Source organism: Carcharodon carcharias, chromosome 14, assembly GCF_017639515.1.
Source record: "Carcharodon carcharias isolate sCarCar2 chromosome 14, sCarCar2.pri, whole genome shotgun sequence".
NCBI classification, from domain to species: Eukaryota; Metazoa; Chordata; class Chondrichthyes; order Lamniformes; family Lamnidae; genus Carcharodon; species Carcharodon carcharias.
Window position 1 is genome coordinate 103,882,695 of NC_054480.1, and position 16,768 is coordinate 103,899,462.

General features: G+C 43.0%; 1 protein-coding gene across 1 annotated transcript; it reads left to right on the top strand.

Annotated features, from left to right (window-relative positions):
* The first annotated feature begins 1,376 nt into the window (after window positions 1–1,376).
* Window positions 1,377–13,007, top strand: LOC121286987 (elongation factor 2). The gene is made up of 15 exons (XM_041204385.1): window positions 1,377–1,586; window positions 2,819–3,033; window positions 3,360–3,541; window positions 3,933–4,144; window positions 5,681–5,859; window positions 6,742–6,847; window positions 7,131–7,244; window positions 7,585–7,723; window positions 9,557–9,752; window positions 10,166–10,424; window positions 10,515–10,622; window positions 10,710–11,063; window positions 11,349–11,531; window positions 12,009–12,141; window positions 12,629–13,007. The coding sequence occupies exons 1-15, from the start codon at window positions 1,584–1,586 to the stop codon at window positions 12,820–12,822; spliced, it is 2,577 nt and encodes an 858-aa protein (XP_041060319.1). The 5' UTR covers window positions 1,377–1,583; the 3' UTR covers window positions 12,823–13,007.
* Window positions 13,008–16,768: the final 3,761 nt, after the last annotated feature.

The following is a 16,768-nucleotide window of genomic DNA, read 5'->3' on the forward strand; positions in this document are numbered from 1 at the left end:
AGTTAAGACCACCCAAGGAAAAACATTACTGTGGTATTGTGTACATGATTACCTCTCAGTTATCATCCTTGCTGCATAACTCAGTGCTTCCCAGCTACCTTTTTTAAAATTCTATTCAAGGGGTGTGAGTATCATTGGCTAGGCCAGCATTGATTACCCATCCCTAATTGCCTATGAGAAGGTAGTGGTGAACTGCCTTCTTGAGTTGCCGCAGTCCATATGGTGTAGGTACACCCACAGTGCTGTTCCAGAGGGAGTTCCTGAATTTTAACCCAGCGACTGTGAAGAAATGGTGATATAGTTCTAAGCCAGGATCAAATGTGACTTGGAGAGGAACTTGCAGCTGGTGGTATTCCTTTGCATCTGCTGCCTTTGTTCTTCCAGATGGTAGAAGATGCAGCATTTGGAAGGTGCTGTTGAAGGAGGCTTGGCAGGTTGCTGCTGTGCATTTTTTATATGGTACACACTGCTGCAGCAGTGCACCGATCGTTCAAAATGACAACTTGTGCACCAAGCTGCATCATGCTTTAAGTGACAACGTTTTAATGATAAGGCAGAGCAGTGACGGAGAAGGAAAAAAGGGAGGCAAATCCTGCACTCTGGATCCCACTACCTGCCCCATACGCCCAAAGATCTGTGGGTCAAGAATCAGCCCGTTCAGTCAAATGAAGACTCACGGCAGAAATTTGTGACTCTTGAGTAGACATCAGCCTTGAATCGAGGGACGGCTGCCAATGACAATGATATGATTTGCCCAATGCTTGTGCAGCTTACCTTCTATAAATTCAAATTCAACTATAATATTAGACCCCATATCCTATCCTACCCACCCAACACCCTTGACTTTGCTGACCTCCATACCATGAATTTCAAAATCCTTACTATCAAATTCCTCCATACCTTGACTGCACTGTACTTCTGAAATCCTCTGTGCAGCCAACTCTCTTCAGAGTTCAGTTGAAGAGTCATACGGACTCGAAACGTTAAGTGTTCCTCTTCGCAGATGCTGCCAGACTTGCTGAGTTTTTCCAGGTATTTTTATTTTTGTTTTGAATTTCCAGCATCTGCAGTTTGTTGCTTTTATCTCTTCAGATTCTGGTGGACTCCGTATAGCCCTCTTTGCACTGCCACACTGATACCTCACCACTCCCAGTTCTGAAGAAGTCATAGTCTACTCAAACTCTGCTCTCTCCAAAGATGCTGCCAGACCTGCTGAGTAATTCCAGCAATTCCTGTTTTATTTCCTTGATTTTCAGCATCTTCGGTATTTTGCTTTTATCATAAACAGGGAAACAAAATCTGATTTGTCACCATCTGAAAGTGTTGGTTGAATACATTTGTGTTTTTAAAGTCCTTGGAATGACGAGTTTCTGACTTGGTTTGTGTTGTTGCAGTTTGCCCTCCCCGCCTGTAGTTGGCGGGATGCCCGGGAGGACCAGGTCTACGGCGGGGATCACGTGACACAGCTGCGGCTAGTAAAAGGCCGGAAGTTGCTGGAACCGGTCCTTTCCTCATCCGCCCGTCTTGTAAGGCGGATAGAAGCCGGAGCCTCAGCCCCAAACAATCCACCGCCATCCGGCAAAATGGTAAGTCGGCGGCGCCTTTTCGAAATCAGAGCGGGCGCCGGGCACCCTGGTGAAAATTTTCAGCGCAATATTGAGGGTGGATGCGTTGGTGGCGGCGCCAATATTTCCCCTTCTCCCCGCCCCCCCCTCCCACTTCACGGTTGAAGGGGCGGCGGGCGCGGTGACAATGGAGGGGATGTGGGCCTCCCGCTAGGCCCGGCCCGGGTGTTGCGCAGCCGGCTGGTTGGGGAAGGGGGGGGTGTTTCTGCTGCTGATTTTGCCGGGGGCGAATGGCCCAACTCGAAGCCGGGGCGAATTTGGAAGGTGGGGGCGGTCCCGTGGTTTCCGGCCCCGCTGGGCGCGGTTGTGCGTCACTCAGAGGCCGGATTGAGTGATGCCAGGGCGGGGGGAGGGGGTTCTTCAAGCGGCCTCGGATCCTTGATCCAGCTCCAGGGGTGGCGAACGGCCCTTTTTGCCACGTGGAGCCGGTGTCCGGTTGCCGCATTAGGGGGGTCGGGGGGGCGGTGTGGTGGTGGGGGTCAATCATGCAGCGTTGTCCTTGTGACGCCGGCTGGTGTCACACACCCCCCCCCCCCCTCCCAGTCGGGTCTGCAGGGTGGATACCGGGGGATACGTGGCCCCCGGGCCTTTGGGCTTCTTTTCCTCCGCATTATTTGGCGGCGGCAGAAGCCTGACTCATCCGGCCCTGTTGGTTAAGCGGGGATTGATTGCGGCACACGGTGCAGTTAACGTGATCGGATTTCCAAGAGCTGCCCCGTCTGTGTTTTTAAAGCCTCAGATCGACCTCTAATGCAGGATATTGATCCGCAGTCCCTGATTTAAGGTCAAATTATGGTATGTTTTGGCTTGTATTTGTTCTGGTGTTTTTAAATTGGAGGGAGAGTGTGCTCCAATTTCTCTTTTGCAATGCGGCGTTGGTTCGCAATTGTGAATAAATACGAATCTGGTTTAGTGCAATCTGCAAGTGTCCTGTTTTTTGTCCGGGGAGGGGTGGGCTAAAGTAAAATATTCAGCATATTGGGATAGTTCCCCCCCTTTTATTGTAGGACTATGGAACAGAGTAAGGAGAGCCACGTCACAGATGTCACTGATGTCTCGAAGGCATATATATCTGGCAATAATTTAATCAAATTTGTGTGCACACAGCTTTGCTTTGTTGTTCTACTTGACAGGCTGTCATTTCTGGCCATGTAGTTGGTACTTCCACTGAGACTCACTTTCTCATTTTTCAGGTGAACTTTACAGTAGACCAGATCCGTGCCATCATGGACAAAAAGTCCAACATCCGTAACATGTCTGTGATTGCGCATGTTGACCACGGCAAGTCCACCCTCACTGACTCTCTGGTGTCCAAGGCTGGAATCATTGCCTCTTCACGTGCTGGTGAAACCAGGTTCACTGACACTCGCAAAGATGAACAAGAAAGATGCATCACCATTAAATCTACGTAAGTGATTTGGACTTAGTTCTCTTCCATTTGTTTCATTTTGAAGGCTGCACTTTTACAGTATCAGGTTTCCAGTTCAAGTCGACAGTTGCATCTTCCCTGAGTGGTTTTATAGCTGGCTGTCAGAGAGTCGGGGCACTGAGCATTACTCTAACCTGGTTATGACCTCACCCCTTCATGTGTATATTATTTCCCTGTGTCACTAGAGTGCAAATTCTAATATATCTCCACAATGCAGCATAGTTGCTACTCTCCAGTTAAAGCCTTTAGTGCTGGCTGTTGCAATAAGAGATAACATAAGTATTTTGACTTTTGTTTTGGTATAGTGCCATCTCCCTGTTTTACGAGCTCAAGGAGCAAGATTTGGCTTTCATCAAGCAGTGCAAAGATGGCAGTGGTTTTCTCATCAACTTGATCGACTCACCTGGGCATGTTGATTTCTCCTCTGAAGTAACAGCTGCTCTGCGTGTAACCGATGGTGCTCTCGTTGTGGTGGACTGTGTCTCTGGTAAGTGATACATGCATGACAGTGGCCATCATTTTGCGTTATACCAAAAAGTGAACCAAGTAAACGGGCTTTAAAACTGAATTTTTTCAGTTATTTTACTAATAACTTATTTACCCGTGGCCAAGAATCTAGATGCTGATCTCAAGTTTCTGCTGAGTTCTTGTGAAATGAGATGCTGGCTTCTGCTTAGAAACTCCATGCATGGCTGGAACCAGCAACTGAGTTTGAGGATTGCAATTGTAATCCCATGGAATGCTGGTCTAGCTGCTTCCTGTAATAACATCACCTCACATCTGGGTTAAAATGGCCTTGTAGGTGGCACCTCTAGGCATAAATTGATTTGGTTCTAAATTGAACCTGTGACTAATTTGGAATTATTGCTTCTTTCCAGGGGTATGCGTGCAAACTGAAACCGTGCTGCGTCAGGCCATTGCTGAACGTATCAAGCCTGTGCTGATGATGAACAAAATGGACCGTGCCTTGCTTGAGCTGCAGCTTGACCCTGAGGAGCTCTACCAGACCTTCCAGCGCATTGTGGAAAATGTCAATGTCATCATCTCTACCTACGGTGAAGATGAGAATGGCCCAATGGGAAACATTATGGTAAGAGTGGAATTAAATGGATTTCATGTGGAGATTTTATTACTATTAATGATGCATGTGCCTAATGCCAATGAGTATAAACCAATTGTATATTCTAGCACTGCAGCCAATTCTGGTCCCTGTTTTTCTCCTCTATACTGCCATCAGTTGTCAGTTAATATTTCAAAGATTTTTTCATTCTCGAGGCGTTCAACTTGATAGATTTCTGGATGTTGGTTACCTGATGACCCTTTCTTGCTTGACTACTACATGGGAGCAGGAGTAGGCCATTCAACCCCTTGAGCCTGCTTCGCCATTTAACTAGATCATGGCTGATCCACCTCAACACCATCTTCCTGCTCTATCCTCATATCCCTTGATCTCATTGGCATCTGGAAATCTGTCGACCTCTACTTTGAACATACGCAAATGACTGAACTTCTACAGTCCTCTGAGATAGAGAATTCCCAAGATTCATCACTCTCTAACTGAAGAAAGTCCACCTTCTCCTCAGTCCTAGATGACTATCTCTTATTCTGAAATTGTGTTCTGGTTCTAGGACTGCGCACACGCCACCCTGCACCCCACCACCCTACAGTCCTTCCAATCTACTACAGAACCATACTGCTATCTCTGACTGGATTGTAACCAACTGTCCTGAGCGAACATTTTATTTGCTTTGTACTTTATTGGATTATAGTTCTTTGGTAGAAAGATGAGCTTTACTCCTGTTCGTTATGGTTTTTATTTAGCACAATGATGTTACAGGCCTTAGAGAGCTTGTTGTTAAGTCTAACCATATCTTGAAGCCTTTCATTTGCATTTCTTTAGTTTTCCTGTTCCTGTCATTTTGGAAGTGACAGTAATTTTTCTATTAAAGGAGGATTTTTGGCAGTATTATACAAAAACAAAATAAGTAACAGAGGTTCAGAACTGTGACCTTGCGAATGAATGAATGTTTCTTCAGATGCTGTGGACCTGAGTATTTGCAGCATTTTCTGTTTTAGATGGTTGTTGGTTAGAGCATTAACCTGACCTGTCTCTATCTGATGTCCATATGTGCCAACTGCAAACAGCACAAGGAGCAAACAACTTGTAGCATGAATCTGGCTAAGAAGAAATCGAGGGGGTTTGGTGTCCTGCTTATAGGTGTGCCAGATTGGTAAAGGAATTAAATGCATATTGATAACTTTTATTTCACCTTCCTGTGATTGCTGACAAATGTTTACCAACCAGTCTTGGCTCCTAAATGCCATTGGAATTGCAGATTTTATAATAGATACGTAGCTGACTTGGGCAGTCTGTACACATGTCCTTATTTTTATTTTAAAAAATTGCATTCTCTCAATAACTTACTCCCTCAAAGCATAACTATTTCTCCCCACTTCTCAAAGAATTGTACGGGATACTGATTAGCACAACTGGGAATGGCTAGGACGTATGACTAGTGATAATGCCTAGCACTTATCCTGTACCTTCCTTTGGATTGTGATTCATTGTGCTGCCTGCTGCCAGGCCCACTCGGGTAGCTCTAACCATAGCTTTTTTTTCTTTCAGGTTGATCCAATTTTTGGAACAGTTGGTTTTGGTTCTGGACTCCATGGTTGGGCCTTCACCCTAAAGCAGTTTGCAGAGATGTATGTTGCCAAATTTTCTGCCAAGGGTGATGCTGCCCTCACAACACAAGAGCGTGCCAAGAAAGTAGAAGATATGATGAAAAAACTATGGGGTGATAGGTGAGCTTTTATTATCTAGAATGTTTTTATGATAGAACCAAGACACACACACAATACTCAGCAGGTCAAGTTCTTTCTGTAAAGAGACAGCTGTTTCAGATCAGCAACCTTGCAGCTTTCTCTAGCGATGTTGTCTGATGGTGTTTCCAGCATGTCCTGATTATTTCAAATTGCAGTACTTGTACTTTATGCAAGTATTTATAACATGGATACATTTGGTTTATTTTGTCTTAGTTTAGATCGGCATCACACTTGAAGATGATGAATTTCAAGGCCCACTTCAGCTTAGACAGGGCACTCAAGTTCATGTTTTGATCAGTGGCTATCTTTCAAGTGAGATATTAAACATTTAAGCACATGTAATTGACACCATTTATACTATTGCGGAGTCCTAGCCAGCAGTTTTCTTCAACCTGTACAAAATATTACTATTTGGCTGTGTAAAAGTTTGCTGCTTGCAAGCAGGCATTCCCATGTAATGGTGGCCAAGCTTCAAAATTAATTCAATGGCTACAAAAGTCCTTTGGGATAACTTGATTTCTTTTGTCTTTTTATTCCATTTCAAATCTTTTAAAGCTTGTACCTCCACGCCCTTTGTGTGTAACTGGCTACTGTCTAGTCAAGTCAGTCTGTAACGAGCTTCAGAACTGCTGAGGTTGGCTAATTGTGACATACAACAGACCAGAATAGATACACTGGCAGAAATGAGCAATTTGTCATTTTTACATTTACTACATACAATATGCTTCTTTTACTTCCCATGTAATTGACTTGGGAGTTCTTTATGGAAGTCGGATAGGGCTGCTGGTTCCTGTGAACAGTTCTAGGTAGGCTTTAGAAAACTGGCATCAGATTCTTCATTATCTTTCTTTTCCATTTCAGGTATTTTGATCCTGCTGCAGGTAAATTCAGCAAGTCTTCTAACAATGCTGATGGTAAGAAATTGCCCAGAACCTTCTGTCAACTTATCTTGGATCCGATCTTCAAGGTAAGATGGCAGACTAGCGCATGGGAACTAACAAGGTTTATACTGAGCTCAATGTGATGACTTGTCTGTAATTTCTTCACTTTGACCTGACTCCTCAGTGATGAAAAGCAAATGTCTGAAGCTCAAGAAGTTTATTTTTAAACTCGAGTTTGATCTGTTGGTGCAGAGAACACTTGGCACTCAATGTAAATGCTACCACATAAACCAATGAATGGACTGATCTTAAAACATGCCAATCTTAAATCTTTCAATGAAGTAATGCTGATGGGTGTTTTCTTCACAGGTCTTCGATGCAATTATGAATTTCAAGAAGGAAGAGACTGAAAAATTAATTCAGAAGCTTGACATTAAGCTGGACAATGAAGATAAGTCCAAAGAGGGCAAACCTCTGCTAAAGGTGAGTAGTTCTTCAGCCTTGTAGGGAACCAGAGAGAGTCCAACTGGCATAAGATCAGCTGAAGTATCTTGGCACTATTGTTCAGTTCAAGATTATTCTTCTGTTCACACTTCTCTCAGGATCTAGTAGGACAAATGTATAATAGCTTTTCCCTTGCTACCATATTGGAGCATTGTTTGAACATTAGGCTTGTTTCATGCATACAGATTCAGATGCCTTTTTTCTTCAAATTAACACCTCATTTCTCTTGTTACAAACACCACTTGCTCTAACTATAGTACTTCTGTTTCTTAGCATGTGTCTTGAATTTTGAATTTGAAAAGCGTTTTCTTTTGTGCAGGCTGTGATGCGTCGCTGGTTGCCCGCGGGTGATGCTCTGTTACAGATGATCACCATTCACCTCCCATCTCCTGTCACTGCTCAGAGATATCGTTGTGACCTTCTGTACGAGGGACCCCCTGATGATGAGGCTGCCATGGGTAGGTTAAAAGTGCATTTGCTGAGACAAACTATCCAAGAGTTGAGCCGCAAAGTTTACCCTGAATAAGCTTGCTTCCAATGGAGCTGCAAAGTAAATGTCATGGACTCCATCAGGATATCAGTGCACCACTTTACAATGTATTACCTAACGCAGCTCAGCTAGCCCATTCATTTCCTGTCTTCCACCATTTTCCCCCATCCAAAGTGAAGGTTCTGTTGCTACAGTGTTTTCTTGTTCTAGCAGGGTTAATCCACATTAGATTTGGTTTCTCGCAGTTGTGTTGCCTGCTTTTGCATGCCACATCTGGTATTTTAAGACCAACTCCCTTCTATGAGAACCCTGTAGCAAATTTCCTTGTCGTCCACTCCAGTGTGAGCAGGACAAACTCAACATATTGCAGTCTTTTCCCTCCATCCTTGTAAGGCTTCCCCATCTCCAACTTCCCTTTTCTCTTTCAAATTCATGTCTATCTTTCCCAGAGCTCCATGTTTGAATCCATCTAATCAGGTTTCTGTCTACCACAGTACCAGCTCTTATCAGTCAGTTGCACCACTGTGACAGTGGTATGCCCTCCCTGTCTGCAACACTGGATACCATCCTCCTCCCAAGTGCCTCCTTCATTATCATCTGCATGAGACAGCATGTCCTGTTCTTTTCTTTTCTATGCAATTGTAGTTGGAGAATCCTCTCTAATGGCTCTCCTTCCTGCTCTTGCACCATTATCCATGGTGTGCTCCAAGGATCTGTCCTTGGCTCCCTCCTATTTTTCATCTATTGCTGTCCCTTGATGGCAGCTTTCAAAAACAGTGTCAATTTCCACATGTATTGACCCTCTGCTCTAACTCACAGGCACCTCTCTTGACCTTTCCAATGTCTTGGCTGTTTTCGGATCCTGCCAGCAACTCTCTGTCCCCCTGACTCCAGTCTTGAGACTGAACCAGATTAATTGCAACCTTGGTGTATTTGACACTGAGATGGGCTTCTGACCACATCTGCCTGTGTCTTAACTTCCTCCAATCTGTTCACCTATCATTTCTGTGCTTGCTGATCTACATTTGGCTCCCAGTTCATTATTTAATGTTTGGAATGCAATTCTTTAACATGGCCTTCCCCACTCCCCTTTTCTCACCATCTCCAGCTCTGCGCTCCTCTAGTTCTGGCCTCTTAAACAGTGTTGTTTGCATTATTTATTGTTCAGCTGTGGCTCTGGGTAGCACACACTCTTGATTCAGAAGATTTTGGGTTCAAGTCCCACTGCAGAATTGATAGCCCAACGCAGTAATGAGGGAGTGCTGCATTATTCGAGGTCCTGTCTTTTGGATAGACGTTAAAGCAAGGCTGCCTGGGATCAATATGAAAGATCCTCTAGCAAGAGAGATGGGGCGTTAACCTGAAATGCTGGCCAATGTTTACACTTCAATCATTGCAGAACTATATCTGGTAATTCTCACTGTTTGAGAGCTTGCTTGACTGTTTCCCACAAAAGCCATTGGCTAAAAGGTGCTTTTTGAGACACCCTGAATGCAGAGTATTTTTCTGGGTGTGCCTTCAGCTGCCAGGTCCTAAACTTCGAATTTCCCCCTTTAAACTTCTCTGCCTCTTTCCTATTAAGGTACCCCTTAAACCTATCTCTAAAAGCTTTTGGCTACCTGGCCTCGTATCTCCTTACATGGCTCGGTGCCAGATTTTGTTAAAGTTTCCATTTGGACATTTGCTATAAACCAAAACAATCTGGCTGAGAGGATTTTCACTTTCTACATAGCTCTTTCTCAGGCTGCTAGGCAAAGTTAGTGTCGAGAATGAACTTAAAGTCCTATTTCTTTTTCATAAGGCATTAAGAACTGTGACGCAAAAGGCCCATTGATGATGTACATCTCCAAGATGGTGCCCACAACTGACAAGGGCAGATTCTATGCCTTTGGCCGTGTCTTCTCTGGTGTTGTTTCTACTGGTCTTAAGGTCCGAATCATGGGACCAAATTATACTCCAGGCAAGAAGGAAGACCTTTACTTGAAGCCTATCCAAAGGTTGGTATTGTGGGGTATAGGTTGTAGGTGCTCTCCATGATGCTGTAACTATTAAAAACTCAATCTGACCCCTTGATTTAAGGGTCTTTACTTAAAAGTATTTGTTTTAAGAACTTCTATTTCTTTCTTGGAGATCTAGTAATTTTGGCAGTTTTGGAAATTGTCTAAAATTCATTGCATTGAGTGTAGCAAACTTATCCAATCAGCTATTAGATATTTACCACAACATGTATTGATAGCGATTAAGTTTCACCCCCTCTTGAGATGAAAAATAATACATTGAACACAGGAGTCAAAAGTATTGGGTAAGGATTCCTGAGATCACTATATAATGGTAATGATTTTGGGGTTGTTTCATTGAATGATTTTGAGACCTTTCTATTTATTACTATCGCATTTATTTTGACTTGCAGAACAATTCTGATGATGGGTCGTTATGTGGAGCCTATTGAAGATGTGCCTTGTGGAAACATCGTGGGGCTTGTTGGTGTTGATCAATACCTGGTGAAGACTGGAACCATTACCACATATGACCAAGCTCACAATTTGAGAGTGATGAAATTCAGTGTCAGCCCTGTTGTACGTGTTGCTGTTGAAGCCAAAAACCCAGCTGACCTGCCGAAGTTGGTTGAAGGTCTGAAGCGCCTTGCTAAGTCTGACCCCATGGTGCAGGTAGGTCATTCACGTGGTTTTGTTAAATTGTTTTGGTGGGTAAAAATGAAATTGTTTTATTGCTAAGCCTTTCTTTGTCTCTCTCTTTAGTGTATTATTGAGGAATCTGGTGAACACATCATTGCTGGTGCTGGTGAGCTGCATTTGGAAATCTGCCTGAAAGATCTTGAAGAAGACCACGCTTGCATCCCCATTAAGGTAAGACAGTGGGTTTGCATTGTACCCATGGGCTTCTGCTGACATGAACTAGCATAAGATTGGCGCTTTTTTTTCTTTTGTGTCCAGAAATCTGACCCAGTTGTGTCTTACCGTGAGACTGTTGCTGAAGAATCCAACGTAATGTGTTTGTCCAAGTCTCCCAACAAGCACAACAGGCTGTACATGAAGGCTCGACCAATGCCCGAGGGCCTGCCAGAAGATATCGATAAGGGTGATGTTACTGCCCGTCAAGAGCTCAAGCAACGTGCTAGATATCTTGTTGAAAAGTATGAGTGGGATGTTACGGAAGCTCGTAAGATCTGGTGCTTTGGACCTGATGGTACAGGGCCAAATATGCTAATTGATGTGACTAAGGGAGTCCAATATCTCAATGAAATTAAGGACAGCGTTGTTGCTGGATTTCAGTGGGCAGCCAAAGAGGTGAGCTTATTTCCTTTGTATTGCTTTGGATTTTTGATGTAGCCTCTCCACAGGTGTAGCCTTAGAACACCTGATGGAGGGAGATGCACGGTGGCTAATAGAGAGTTGGAAATGAACTGATATAATATACTGTGAAGCTGACTTATTAAGAGCACATCTGTGATTTTAATGCTTAGTATTCCGAAAAGATTGTGCATCAGACTCTGAGGGCCAACCTGTGGTTTAATGAGCTTCTATTTGATGTAGGCAAACTAGAGCATAATGCTTTCCATCTTTTTCCTCCAGGGTGCTCTGTGTGATGAGAACATGCGCGGAGTGCGATTTGACATTCACGATGTAACCCTGCACGCTGATGCTATCCATCGTGGTGGTGGTCAGATCATCCCCACTGCAAGAAGATGTCTGTATGCCTGTGTGCTTACTGCCCAGCCAAGACTCATGGAGCCAGTCTATCTGGTTGAGATTCAGGTATTGGGACTTTTTAATATTATGTTTTGGGAGAATCAAATCTGAAAGTTGTTGTTAATAATCTGTACAATTTGCCTCATTTCAACAGTGTATGATTACATATTCACCATTGGTAATGTCTTGCCTCATTTTTTTCAGCTTGGAAGTGGGAGTGCTTGAACTGATCCTCTGACCCAGCTCAATTTCAGGCACTTCCAATTGGAGCTGGAGGTATTGACATTTCACTGTATAAGGCAGTGAAGTACTGGGTGGAGGCTTTGCAATATATCCAGTAGCTGTTGGATGGATTTTCTGGTGGTTCTCTATTGAATAATCAACTATTATGTTTCTTAGCAAACGGCCATAGTTTCCCTTTTTTACTTGTTGTAAAATTATCTAGGGGACAGATGATTCTTCAGACAACAGCATTTGACTTCAGTGTTAATCCAATGTTCCTTTGAGTTGGACTAATGAATGTAATGATCTCTTGAATTACAGTGCCCTGAACAAGTGGTTGGTGGTATCTATGGTGTACTGAATAGGAAACGTGGTCATGTATTTGAGGAATCCCATGTGGCAGGCACACCCATGTTTGTTGTCAAGGCCTTCCTACCCGTAAATGAATCATTTGGTAAGTAATTTGATATACCTTCCCATAGACAGTTTTGAGCTGATTGTCCTGGTGTCAAGCACTTCCAGTACTATTGAATCTTGAGCACAGCAACAGGATGACTTGTCTGTAATGCTCCTTTCCCATTCTGTTTTCCTCCATTGAGTTTTAGAGTCAGACCTTTTCAATCTTGATTGCAGTACAGGGACGTAGGATAGCAATACTGGCTAAAGTCAAATTTGTTCTGCCAGTCATAGAATATTTACAGCGTCAAAGATGAGTGAGTGGCTTCTTGCGTACGTTGGGCTTGTCTGCACTTTTAAGCAAAAAAAGTGTATAAATTAATTTCTGATTTGTTAGTCTTCAATCCTTACGATGTATGATCCCTGAGCTTCAGCTTTCTGGAGGCAATGTTCCTGCTGTGTAGCATAGGTTGTAATTTTGATTGGTTTAATTCATGATTATTACAGTGAGAGAATTGTCAAGTGTTGTACTTTTTTCTATACAGGTTTCACAGCTGACCTGAGGTCTAATACAGGCGGCCAGGCTTTCCCACAATGTGTCTTTGACCACTGGCAGATCCTACCTGGTGATCCTTTTGATTCAGCAACCCGCCCATCCCAGGTTGTGGCTGAAACCCGTAAACGTAAGGGCCTGAAAGAGGGCATCCCAGCTCTGGATAACTTCCTGGACAAGTTGTAATGTTTGGCTGCACATCATTGGAAATCTGACCGACACACCATTGACCGGCTCTTTGAACTAATTAGTGAATTTAACATTGCCAGATTAGACATGGTGGTGTATTGTATTGTATCCTTGCAATGAGATTCACTGCAAAAAGAATGGACGTCGTAGTGGCATAAATTAAAGAGAATGTTTACCTCGTATTTGGGTTCTTCTTTATTGCATTGCTGCGTCAAGAACCATCTTGTGCCATGCTAGCTATATACACTTACATTCATTTACTTATCATTAGGTAACTTCTTGTCACCTGGTCTGATATTTATTGCCATTGCCAGTACTTAAAATTAGGCAAACTGTGCTTTTGAAGTTGGGGTTTTCCAATTTAGGGTTTTCATTCTGGCAACGAAACACTATTGGTATGCACAGCAAGTTGTACAGCAGTGGACTTTGCAGAAAGTTGGTGAGAATTAACTCTAGTCTATAGACTGGAGGCTAATGGGAGTTTGTAGCACCTTGGAAGTGAGTTTGACTGTCATTAACATTGTGAAAGATGAAAATGCAATAGATTGTATTGGTGGTATGTAAACAATAAACTTTGATATAATTGCAGTTGTGTACTTCTAGTCAGTTTTGCCTACACTTTTCTGTCTGCTTGGCCTATCTGCCTTTCATATTACCTGTTTGTAGTGATGAGAGTTTTAAAACATTTGAATAATAGATACCCTAAAATCACATCATTATTAGAATGAAGTTAATCTCTGAAATAAATGGATAGCTGAGCATCAGAATTTTCTCAAGTCCCTAGTATTTTAAATTATTTGGATGAAATTTTGTTGTGCAATACTTATGCAATGCTCTAATGTTTGGATCATTTGTCAGTACTGGTCTCTCCTAGTTCCTCTTCTCTTGGCTCTCGATTTAGGAACTGTGAATTTGGGAAATGTTGGTCTTTGAAGTTGATGCTTCTAAAAGCTATGTTGATTTTCTGCTTCCCACTCCTTTTGTAGTGTTTTGGGTTAACTGTCCTGTCTTGTTTTGCCACTTGCAACCATGCATTTCTGCCAACAATTCTCAGCTCAGCATCCTGCAAATGTATTCCCTGCTGTTTTAAGCTGTGCCTTTTTGCCTTGGATTTTTGTCAAGTTACAAAAAATTCCAAGTTGCAAGAAATTTTTCACTGGAATTTTGTGAATCTTTGGGCTCAAAGAAGTAACGTAGACTTTTCAGCTGCTAATGAAATAAAATGCAGCTGTTTCATGTCATTTCACAATCAAGGGAAGTCTTTTTTGTTTGTACCCTTTACCATTGTGAAATGCGTTATATTTGGATTTTCCTAGGTTTATGCAAGACTGTCCCTTAATCTGTCAGTGCATCAAAAAAGTGACTGGTGTCATGAATACTACTGGCAGAGGGAGGAAAATTCAAAACTAACTGATCAGGAAATTGCCTGGCGAATGATTTTTAATCTGAATATCAGCAGCTTACAACAAACGAACCTGCCAGTTTGTGATTGAGATCTGCTACTTAATTTAGCAGAGACCAAATCTGTAATTATCCTCGTTTGGCTCAGCTACACTCTAGGTAAAGCAATCAGACCCCAGGCAGACTGCTACGCTGAATGTAGGTATCCACTCTATCTCTTGGTAAAGTTTGGTTTGATAAGATCAGTAATAAAAGTGCAACATAGTGAAAAATGCATTAATATAGTGCTTAATGTGGAGTGATGCATTAGAAAAGTAAGATGAGAGGAACTGGAAAGTAAAAGAAACAATTTTAAAGGAGCAGAATAGACAGGATTCACATACCCAAATCTTTTTTGCAAGATTAATTGGGCAAATTCTTATTTAATATTTTCACCAGACATGCCTCCCATTTTATCTATGCATATCCCAGGACACATGGGCCAATTCATTCAATTTATGCTCATTTTGTTAGTGTTGGTGACACATTGAACTCCTTCATGGATGTGGTTGAGCTGGTTTGGAAACTTATGAGTTTGAATCAGATACCCCCTTTCTATAATCTATATTTTATTACTCAGGACACACGGAATATCCATTTGGTTGCTGGTGGGCATGTCTTTAGATTTCCCATGTCTAGAAACGCATGAGGCAGGTGAAGCACGTCTGTTTTCAAAAGCTCTTTTTCCCTGGAACAGGTCACCAGCCTGAAGCCAGAGACTATAGTTTGTGATTTACTGGTTGATAATCCGTTTAGCTGTGTTATGAACCACTTTCTGTGGTCATCAGTTCCTGGAGTGGGGCTTAAATCCAGAGGTCTGGCTGCAATGCAGGGAAGCTACCCACTGCCATAAGACCACCTTGTGCTAGTATTGGTATCCAAGAAAAATTGAACCTCCCCATGGCTGTAGGTTCAGCAGACATGAGCTGGAGTCTGAGTTTCAGACACTGCGACACATGAGGGAGGGGGAGTGTTACCTGGACACTTTCAGGAGACAGTCGCACCCCTTAGATTAACCACCTTAAATTCGGCCAGTGGTCGGACAGGAGGGTGTGACTATGAGTGAGATAGGTAGAGGGATCTAGGAAGTAGCACGGCAGGAGCCTCAGCCCTTGCCCTTATCCAAGAGGTTAGAGATTCTTGCTCCCTGTGTGGACGAGAGTGGGGACTGTAGGAAGGATGAGTAAGCTGACCATAGCACCGTGGTATAGGGAGCCATTCAAGTGGGAGGAGAAAAGAGAAATATAGTTGTAATCGGGGATAGTATAGTTAGGGGAATAGATACTGTTCTCTGGCCAGGATCAAGAGTCCCGAAAGCTGTGTTGCCTACCTGGTGCTCGGGTTAAGGATATCTCATCTGGGCTGCAGAGGAACTTGGAGTTGGAGGGGAAAGATCCAGTTGTCGTGGTCCATGTAAGTACCAATGATATAGGTAGAAGAAGGAAAGAGTTTCTGCTGAGGGAATACAAGCAGCTAGGGGCTACATTAAAAAGCAGAACCGAAAAGATAATATTCTCCGGATTACTACTTGAGCCACTAGCTAATTGGCACAGGGTTAATAAGATTAAAAAGGTAACTACATAGGTATGAGGGTAAATTTGGCCGTAGTGGACTGGGCAGGCTGACTACAAGGTAGGACACACAGTTGATGAATAGTGGCAGATATTTAAGGAGATATTCAATTCCTCCCAAGTAAAATATATCCCAATGAGGAAGAAAGATGGTAAGGGGGGGGGGGGAAGCATCCACGGCTAAGCAAGGAAGTTAAAGATAACAAAGGCAAAAACTAAGGCATACCAAATTGCAAAGGTCAGTGGCAGGCTGGAAGATTGGGAAACTTAAAGATCAATAAAGGGTTACTAAAAAAAAAGAGCAAAGGTAAATTATGAAAGAAAATTAGTGCAAAATGTAAAAAACTGATAGCAAAAGCATAGAACCATAGAAAAGTTACAGCACAGAAGGAGGCCATCTGGCCCATTTTGTCCATGCCAGCCCGAGGACACCCAGGTGCCCTTTCTAATCCCAGCTTCCTGCACCCAGCCCATAGCCCTGCAGTTTACAGCACTTTTGGTGCAGATCCAGGTACTTTTTAAAGGAGTTTAAAGTTTCTGCCTCCAACACCAACTTGGGCAGCAAATTCCAGACACCCACTACCTTCTGCGTAAAAAATTTCTTCCTCATGTCCCCCTACACCTTCTGCCACTTACCTTGAATCTATGTCCCCTGGTTCTAGAATTCTCCATCAAGGGAAACAATTTTATCCTGTCCACTCTATCTATTCCCCTCATAATTTTGTACACCTCAATCAAGTCATCTCTCAGCCTTCTTTATTCTAAGGAAAATATCCCCAAACTATCCAATCTCTCCTCGTAGCTACACTTTTCTAACCCTGGCAACATTATTGGAAACCTCTGCACTCTCCAGAGCTATTATGTCCTTCCTGTAATGTGACCAGAACTGCACACAATACTCCAGTTGTGGCTAAATGCTAATATAACGCCCT

Bases quoted from the DNA above. Each gene is read 5' to 3' on its own strand.
- LOC121286987 (XM_041204385.1), top strand. The intron at 11,064-11,348 runs GTGAGCTTATTT...TTTTTCCTCCAG, and splicing joins TTCAGTGGGCAGCCAAAGAG to GGTGCTCTGTGTGATGAGAA. The intron at 12,142-12,628 runs GTAAGTAATTTG...TTTTCTATACAG, and splicing joins ACCCGTAAATGAATCATTTG to GTTTCACAGCTGACCTGAGG.